General features: G+C 41.8%; 1 protein-coding gene across 1 annotated transcript; it reads right to left on the bottom strand.

Moving 5' to 3' along the window:
• Positions 1-281: 281 nt before the first annotated feature.
• Positions 282-2,720, bottom strand: RTL3 (retrotransposon Gag like 3). The gene is given in 2 exon segments (XM_025373542.1): positions 282-1,938; positions 2,545-2,720. A coding segment is annotated over 1 exon segment (1,428 nt). The 5' UTR covers positions 1,710-1,938; positions 2,545-2,720.
• Positions 2,721-9,785: the final 7,065 nt, after the last annotated feature.

Genomic DNA, 9,785 nt, shown 5'->3' with positions numbered 1-9,785 from the left:
TGATGTTTCCTTATTTATGGGCCCATTAATAAGTGGACGGCCGTCGACAGTTTCCAGCATCAGAGGGAAGATATTACTGCGATGGGCAGCTTCTCTCGAAGAACCACAGCCTGATCAATGCTGTTTCTGTAGGAGCCTGAATCTACCATTGCTTGCTCAAAGAATTGTTGTCTTCCTTTCAGAGCTCAGTCGGATTTCAACAGTAAGCCATAGTGTATGAGACATCGATATTGGAAGAGAGGGGGACGCATATTTGTAGATTGGCCCTCCTGGGGTCCCCCTTACTGGCAGGCCTCAAAGTTTCCTACCTGCAGGGCTTGATGAGACTTGACGGGGCAATCTCTGGCAAAATGACCAGGATAACCACAGTAGAGGCATAAGTGGCCTTTGCGCCAATGGGCCCATTCAGCTTCACTGTTGTGTGGACAGTTGATTGCAGCTTGCATAGGTTGGTTTTCATCTGGTGGACTCTCAGGCCCATCTCCCTCTGCAGAGGAGCTTTTCCCTAATGGATTGGGATCAGGCTTCTCTTCTAGGCTGATGCACTGAGTGATGAGATCAGATAGGTTGGTGGCTGGGCTTGTGTGAAACAGTTAATCTCGTATAGAACTGGAAAGCCCTTCTTGAAATTGAATGCAGAGAATGTTTTCATCCCAGTTCAGCTCTTGAGCAACAAGGTGGAAGTGGGTTGTTACATGACCCTCCCCTTGGCAAAGTTGACAGATGCACTGGTTGGCATCTTCCATGTTTTCGGGGTTATCAACAGTATCCTGGAGCACATGTATGAAATTTTCACATTGACCCGGTAAGGGGCTTTGGATATCCAGTAAGAGCTGGAACCACCATCCTGCCTTATCTGAGAAGCAATTGCCAACAAAGCTCATCAGGGCTGCCTCAGTGGTACACAGGTGCCCTTTGACTCTCATGTAACTATTCAGTTGAACCAGGAACTCGGGAAGCTTCTGGGAATCTCCATTGAAAGTTAAAGGGTATTCCAGGGGGAAAGCTGTAGCCTCTAACCCAATAGGGGCCTGTGGAAACTCTGGAGCTGCCAATGTCTCCACAACTATTAGACTCTCCAGGGACTCCTGGGTTGCTGAGAGTTCTAGGAATTCCTGGGCATTTGAAGGCTCCAGAAGATCCTGGGGAGCTGGAAGCTCACGGAACTCTAGCTGTGCTGCAGTCTCCTGGCATTTTGTTGCCTCCTGGGGCTTCTCAATATTTGGGGGATCCTGGAGTTCTGAACTCTCGGGCTCTTGGGCTGATGTGGGATCCTGGGTGTCTGCAGACCCCTGGCCCTCCAAGACTGCTGGGATTTCATGGGCCATTGGAGGTTTCTGGGACTCCTGGGTTGCCGGAGGCTCCAGGGACTCTGGGGCTGCTGGGGCCTCCTGGAGCTCCCAGGCTGCTGGGGGTTCCCAGGGTGGAAGCTCCTGTGGCTCTGGTGGCTTCTGGGGCTCCTTGAACTCTGGGGTCTTTTGGGACTCCCAGGCTGCTGGGGGATTCGTGTGCTCTGGGAGCTTCTGGGGCTCCTTGGCCTCTGAGGACTTTCGGAGTAGATCATCCTCCTTGGCTGCTTGGGACTTCTGAAGCTCTGAGATCTGGGCCCGGAGGGTAGCATTTTCTTCCATCAGCCGCCGCACTTGAGCCTGCAGAATTTCATTCTCCAATTTCAGAGCAATATAGGAGGCTGCTAAGTCCTCCACCATCTTTTGAGGAAATGGGCATGATTTGACAGTTTGCTACCAAGAGAGATTGGGTGGGCGTTTGTGAGATCTTTCCTGAAAGCTGCTTACAGGCAGATGTCAGGCTCAGTGAGTTTTCCAAGGGGTAGGGATTTGGGCCCCACCAAGGCTGATTATCAAGAGGTCACTGGGAGCCTCCGGAGCTCAGCAAGAAGGAGCCTCCGGAGCTCAGTAAGGGGAAGTGTCAGATACACTGCGAAGAGAGTGGGAGCTGAGGATCAGAAACTGTGGAAAGCACACATTCAACATAAATCAAAACAAAATCTGCCCAACAATGCTGGGTTTCTTTTACCATAGGCTTATGTTCATGAGCTGGGGTATATATGCTGGATCTGACTCCATGACATTTTAAGAACAGCACCTATCCCAGACTGTGAATGTCATTTTGCATTTATCCTTTGAAACTTAACATTATATCAAAAACAACTATTCCACATTATTTTCTGTTTTATATAGTCTTTAATTTTGAATACCTGCCTAATATTCCAATGTAACCTTTGGAATTTAAAAGCTGCTTTCAGTGACTAAATCAAATGTTTGAGCAATGTGGGAATTTTAGACTCTGCGGTGGGCCAACCCAAGAGATATTTTTGGGTGACTAGGGTGGTAGGAAGTAGGAGGGAGCTCTTTCTGACACCTCAGAAATCATACCACATAAGTAACCACACAAGACTAGCCTCAGGAGAAAACAAGCAAAAGTTGACTAAATATATATATATGCCCTCAGCAGACACATGCATATTATTTATAAAAATGCCTCAAAATAGTTAAGAAAATAATCTTTATAAATGTACGTTACCATTCAGAGACTTAGTCCAGGAGCTTGGCTGTCTGTGTACCCATTGCTGAGGAGCAAAATGTGTAAATGGCTGTGGAGGCTTGCCTTTTCTGCACACACTGAACTCAAGCAAACACACCCACTCCCAGAACACATTCCAACTCTCCTCAGTAACATAGCTTTTTAAAGTGTGGAAGAGTTTTTTGACAGTACCTCACAGTTCAGAGCTGCAAGGAAAGTAGGATGCTGTGCTGATGTGAAGCAGCTTCATGTACTCAGTCCTTGGTTACTTTAATGAATATTTGGCCAGGAAATTGGGAGTAATACCACTGCCCTTGTGAAAAGTTGCAAACATTTTTGAATGACCACAGTGGTTTGGGATGTGATTTTTTATGTCTGTCTCATGTAACCTACTCTTACTCTGTCCAAATTGGGCCATTTGTTTACTTCTCACTCAGGGAACAGCCTGCAAATCCTCAGCCCCTTCCCTTGCTTACTACCTATCCAGTCCCTAGAGTTTTTCCTTGCAATGTTTTCTTGGAAAATTTACCATGGACAGATCTAGAAAAGGTATAAAAGGGTACAAATGTCAGGGAGACCAACTGTGTTGGTGGGTACTTATAGCAGTCTTACAGAGTCCCTGCTCTTTCTGAATGTCCTGGACCAAGGATCTCATGCTTCCCTGAACTGATCAGGTGCTCCAAGTAGCACTCAGGACATCCACTAAAGACTGGCCTCTTGGGAAGTGACCCTACTCAGAGTCTCACTTTCTCTTCTCATGCCAGATCACAGTTATGCCTTGGGTATGGGCTATGTGGCCATTTTAGGCAAGGTTTAGGGGCAACTATTTTTATCCAGGTGAGGAGTGGGGTTGAGGATTGTATCTGGCCATTTCAAATCACGCATCATGTCAACCATGGTCCCATGTCTCCTTTACAAATGGTCAGTTTTGCATTAGTCAGCAAAATGGGATAAACCCTAGTGATGGAATAGGCCCAAAACATAGCAAATTGACAGACTGGGCTACCTGAATCTGAATGCAGAAGCTTTGAAAGTAAAAACAAAATCTTTTGCAAATCGAGTTTATTCTTTCCTTAACTTCCAAATTTTTATTTTTCTAGAAAAACAACACATATAAAAATACCACCATCATCAGGGATGATAGGTTCTATTTATGTGAAGTTTTCCGATAACTGAAGCCTTCCTGCCCTCCAAGAAGCCAAAACACACAGTTAACATTTATTTTATACAGAAAGAGAAGAGAACTCCCAACATCTGAATTTGTAACAGGCTTAGTTAGGGAACAACTATTAATTGAAACTCTTTCCTAACGCTTAGCAATTTCTGTATCAATGAGTTTGAAGTTTCGATACTGGACATCAAGTTGAAATTTAATAAATAGCAGAAATATTTATAGCATATGTTATACCTCTTCATCCATTCTTAAGAAATGATTTTGTATATAATTTAATCCAGTTTTAATGGTCTGGATTCGCACTTACACAAACCAGCTAGTTTACACTGTTGTAACACAGTGTTGCCCTCTGAAAGCTACTGAGAGGTACAAAGTTGTCTGTCTTCAAATTAAAAACTTCCAAATTGCTATGCTTCCCAACTTCTTATATTTTCTTTTCCTTTATATTTTTCTACTCTTTTGCAATCAAGTTGTAACATAGCCCGTCATGTTATTACCTATATGCCTGTCTATACTTACTCTATACAAATTTGGCAAATTACTTCATCTTTCTGATAATTACAATCTAAACCTTAGTTTATGAAACTGTAAAATGAAGCTATTAATATTATTTGACTTTATAGGGTTGTCAAACATTCAGTGAAATAATGTGTGAAAAAAGGCTTAGCACAGTGTCTGGCAGCTAATAACACCAAATAAAGGTTAATGATAATAATAATAATAAGCTGTAGCAGCAGTAATCTCATTTTAAGTTATTCTTTTTAATCACCTGCGAATTGGGAAACTGAATAGGTAAACATGCTAGTTGTGTAGAGGCTGAGAAAGGGGTCTCATACAAAGAAATCTACAGTGCATCGATTTTACAGCATTGATTTTTTTATAACTTGGGAACTTTTATCTTTTCTTCCTTACTGGGTTATGGATGGTTTGGTTTACTAAATAGTACTCTAGAATCAGGACTGGAGGCACCTGAGCAGGAAGATTAGAAGATTAAGATTGGAATTGTGAAGCAGCCAAGATAGATGTTTAAAAAGTTCATGGACTAAAGCACTGAAAAGTGCCTTACCTACAGGAATATTTATTCAGTATATAAACACAGAAACCTTTCTTTCCCCAACCCCCTACACTAAAGAGCAAAGACCAAATTCACCGTCCTTAAGTACAAGTTCAAACTGCCTAAATATAGAGAATTATTATTTTCTGGGTGGAAAAGGGAGCTACACAGACTTTTGTCAAAATGCCTAAAACGGTTTTAGTATCCTGAATTAGTCAAGTGAGAATAGGAAAGTAAGAATAAGAAAGTAAGCACATCCAAATTTTCATCATGTTTCCCCTACATTTTAATTCTTCTTCATACATTCACAACATTATGGAATGTATGGATCCTTTAGAATGGTCATGAAAATATTTTAAGCAAATGAGGTTTTGTTAACTGTGCAAATGAGTATTTCAGGGAGAAAAGAGACAAATATGCTCATTTAACAGATATAAAAAGACTACACACTAAAAGGAAATATTCAGTCTCAGTTATGTTAATAAGCTACGTATGTTGATTGTCAGCTTAGGGAGAAAAGGAAAGAAAAGGTTGGATGAAATACAGTTCTACTTTGTACATTCCACTGGCTTATAATTTTCTTTTGTCTGCAAATACACAAACTAAACGTTTTAGGTCTCTGCCAGGGTCTTCCTTCCCTAAGCTGGCTGGGCTGCATCTTTAAGCAACTTCAGCTTCTGTCCCTCCCTTTTCTCACCCTGAAAAAGAGTCAATGGGACAGTTTACCCTATAGGTCTCTGAAGCAAGGGCCAGTCACCCCTTGGGGGCAGTCCCATCCTGGTGTGTGTTTTATTTAACATATTATTCCTATGGTTACATTATAACTCGCAACACTTTCTGCAACACTTTCTTAAATTTAACCCATAATGTGATTAGTACAGATTGAAACTTTTCATTGTCAACAACACCCAATAATATAGCACTGGGCCAGCAGGAGTTCCCAATTCCTCTGGAAGTTAGAAGGCTGATCAAAAATTCTCTTTACTCATAAGGCCAGGACCCAGAGGACCTAGTAATGGTTTGGAAACAGAGTCTATCCCACACAAGAGTCAAAATTTGTTACTCATCTCCCTTTTTGGAATTTACAACCTTCTCATTTTATTTCTTATTCCATACTTAGGAGGCTTTTCCTCTTGATCAGCTGTCACATTGGGAAAGTAAAGCCCTACTGAAATACTAACTTGTAAGGCTTTAAAAAATCTTTCTTGGGGGTGTTTGCATTTTCATAGGATATTTTGAAAGACTACAATCCATTCAAGACTATTCTGTTAGGAGAGATGCCCTTGGTCAGATACATCATTTTGGTGTCCTTCAGATTACACCTTGTCAGTGGCCTTATATTTGATTTCCTTATAAAGTTGACCCAATATGGTCCCTAATGTTAGCAGCAGATATGTTTAATGATTTTAATGCTCTGATTTCACTAAATCCTTGTGAAGGCACCAGGGTGCCTTAGTTTCCTCACCAGGGCTGAGGAAACTACCTTCACAGCTTAACAAAGGAATGGGGGACTTTTCTATAACCCCACTTCTGGAGATGCACTTATTGTAGAGATCTGTCCTTCTCCTCTACTTCCTGGACCTCTCCTCTCCGGAGCCTACCAATGCTGGCTTACCCAGAAGTCAGACTAAGTTTAAGCTGATGGTACCAGCAAAGCGGGAGAGATGGGGAAAGACGGATGGAGGGAGAAGTGGGGAGATGAGGGGCTAAAGACGGACAAAAGGAGAAAGGGAGAGAGAAAAAGAGAGGGAGGGATATGGGGAGAAAGAGAGGGTAGAGGAGAAGGCAAGGAGAAGGAAAGATAATATCAGAAAATCTAGAAAGAAGCTTAAAATCTCAGCATATGTACATTTTGTTCAGTGAAAGAAAAAATTTAATTTTATAGTTTAGCATTTTAAAAATTAGATAAAATTATGAGGCATTATCTTTTAAGTGCTTAAGCTTACCTCTACAGGTCCATAGTGGATGACATGGTCTTTAAAGGTTTGCAGACTACTGAAGGAGTGATGATAGAGCCTCAGTGGGACTGAAGAGGATGGTAAGAGTGTAGAAGTGGAAGATGCAGGAGTGAATGGGGTGTTGAAGAAAAAGAACACCAAAATTGACCATTTTTTCTGTGTGGTACAAATAAGATATTAGTTTTTAAAGTGCTTTAAAAATGTGCTAATGGAAAGGGCTCAGGCTTTGAAGTAAGGCAGGACTAGTTTCAGTTCCCACCTCTGCTATTTGCTAGCTGTATGGTCTTGTCCAAGTTGCTTAAATTCTCTGAAACTCATTTTCCTCACTTGGAATATAGGAGATAACAATGGGTAATTACTGAGTTACTGTGAGGGTTAGAAATAATGTTAGTATTTAATAATAGGCTTTTTTTGAGTTGTAGTTTATGATAAAAATCATATTGACAGTGGAAAGAATTGTCATTGATTTTCATATGTCAGCTTATCTAGTGCACTAGAGCAAAACTCTTCTCAAGTTTTTACATATAAACTCAACATAATATGATTGCTCCAATATATAGCTGCTCCTCATCTTATGACTTACAATAGGTTTATGTCCTGGTAAAGCCATTGTAAGTTGAAAATATCATAAGTTGAAATTGCATTTAACATACCTAATCTACTGCACAGCACAATTTTGCCTAGCCTACCTCAAATGTGCTCATAACACTTACATTAGTTTACGGTTGGGCAAAATCATCTAATACAAAGCCTGTTTTATAACAAAGTGTTGAATATCTCATGTAATTCATTGAATATTGCATGACAGTGAAAAGCAGAATGATTGTGAGTATAGGAAGTATGATTTCTACTGAATGCATATTGCTTTTGTACCATTGTAAAGTCAAAAAATTGTATGTTGAACCATCATGAATCAGGGACTGTCTGTATTTTGCTTTCCATAATGTCAGTCTACGTTTATTCCTTCTCACCTTCTTTCCTCAAATATTTATTGAGCATTTGGGTGGTTAAAGTTGTTGTGCTGTGGTTGTCTATATGCACGTATGGGTGTATGTGTGTGTGTGGGCGTGTGATGTATGTGTTTGTGATGCATATGCTGAGTGAGGAATACAAAGATGAATCCACTTGGAGCTTTTTCTCAAGGAGTTTACAGGCCAGAGGAACACGAAAAATATGTACTTTTAATATGCAAAAATCTCTCAGTGCTAAATGTCATGTGAGAGATAAAGATAAAGTCCTCCAAAGGTGGAAACTTGTGGATGTGGTGGGGTGTGGTAGAGAGGAGTGACGGGTGAAATTTTGGAAAGCTTAATAGAAGAGGTGGCTTTTGAGTTGAGCTTTTGAATTTGAATTGGAAAGAAGGGTAAGATTTGATCGTCCCAGTATGAGGGTGAATTTAGAATGGATGAAGAAAAAAAAGCATATCTGCTGCTGTAAAGATACCTGAAAAGGTGGAAGCGACTTTGGAACTGCGTAGCAGGCAGAGGTTGGAATAGTTTGGAAGGCTCAGAAGAAGATAGGAAAATGTGGGAATGTTTGGAACTTCCTAGAGACTTGGAGGGCTCAGAAGATAGGAAGATTTGGGAAAGTTTGGAACTTCCTAGAGTCCTGTTGAATGGCTTTGACCAAAATGCTGATAGTGATATGGACACTAAAGTCCAGGCTGTGGTGGTCTTAGATGGAGATGAGGAACTTGTTGGGAACTAAAGGTGATGCTTGTTATGTTTTAGCAAACAAACCAGTGGAATTTTGCCCCTGTCCTAGAGATCTGTGAAACTTTGAACTTGAGAGAGATAATTTAGGGTGTCTGGTAGAAGAAATTTCTAAGCGGCAAAGCATTCAAGAGGAAGTAGAGCATAAAAGTTTGGAAAATTTGCAGCCTGGTGATGCAATAGAAAAGAAAAACCAATTTTTCTGGGAAGAAATTCAAGCCTGCTGCATAAATTTGCATAAGTAACAAGGAGCTGAATGTTAATCACCAAGACAATAGGGAAAATATCTCCAGGACATGTTAGAGGCCTTTGCTACAGGCCCTCCTATAACAGACCTCAAGGCCTAGGAGGAAAACATGGTTTTGTGGGCTGGGTCGGGGCCCCTCTGTTGTATGCAGCCTAGGGATCTGGTGACCTGCTTCCCAGCTTCTCCAGTCCTGGCTAAAAGGGGCCAATGTACAGCTCAGGCTGTGGCTTTGGGGGATGAAAGCCCCAATCTTGACAGCTTCCACATGACATTGAGCGTGTGGATACAGAGAAGTCAAGAATATAGGTTTTGGAACCTCTGCTTAGATTTCAGAGGATGTATGGAAACACGTGAATGTCCAGGCAAAGGTTTGCTGTAAAGGTAGAGCCCTCATGAAGAACCTCTGCTAAGGCAATGTGGAAAGGAAATGAGGGATGGGAACCCCCACACAGTCTCCACTGGGGGACTGCCTAGTGGAGTTGGGAGAAGAGGTCCACCATCCCTTAGACCACACAATGGTAGATCCACCAACAGTTTTCATGGTGCACCTGGAAAAGTCACAGACACTGAACACCAAGCCATGAAAGCAACCGGGAGGGGAGCTGTGCCATGCAAAGTTACAGGGGTGGAGCTACCCACGGCTGTGGGAGCCCACCTCTTGCATCAGTGTGCCCTGGATGTGAAACATGGAGTCGAAGGAGATCATTTTGGAACTTTATGGTTTAATGACTGCCCTATTGGATTTCAGACTTGTATGGGGCCTCCAGTCCCTTTGTTTTGGCCAATTTCCCCCATTTGGAACAGGTATATCTACCCGATGCCTATACCCCCACTGTATCTAGAAAGTAGCTAACTTGCCTTTGATTTTATGGGCTCACAGGTGGAAGGAACTTGCCTTGTCTCAGATGAGACTTTGGACTATGGACTTTTGTGTTATTACTGAAATGAGTAAAGACTTTGGGCGACTGTTGGGAAGGCATGATTGGTTTTGAAATGTGAGGACATGAGATTTGAGAGGGGCTGGGGTGGAATGATATAGTTTGGCTGTGTCCACACCCAAAACTTACTTTGAATTTTAGCTCCCATAATTCCCACA

Source organism: Theropithecus gelada, chromosome X (genome assembly GCF_003255815.1).
Source record: "Theropithecus gelada isolate Dixy chromosome X, Tgel_1.0, whole genome shotgun sequence".
Lineage (NCBI taxonomy): Eukaryota > Metazoa > Chordata > Mammalia > Primates > Cercopithecidae > Theropithecus > Theropithecus gelada.
Note: the sequence above shows the minus strand (reverse complement) of the source record. Positions and strands in the feature narration are given on the sequence as shown.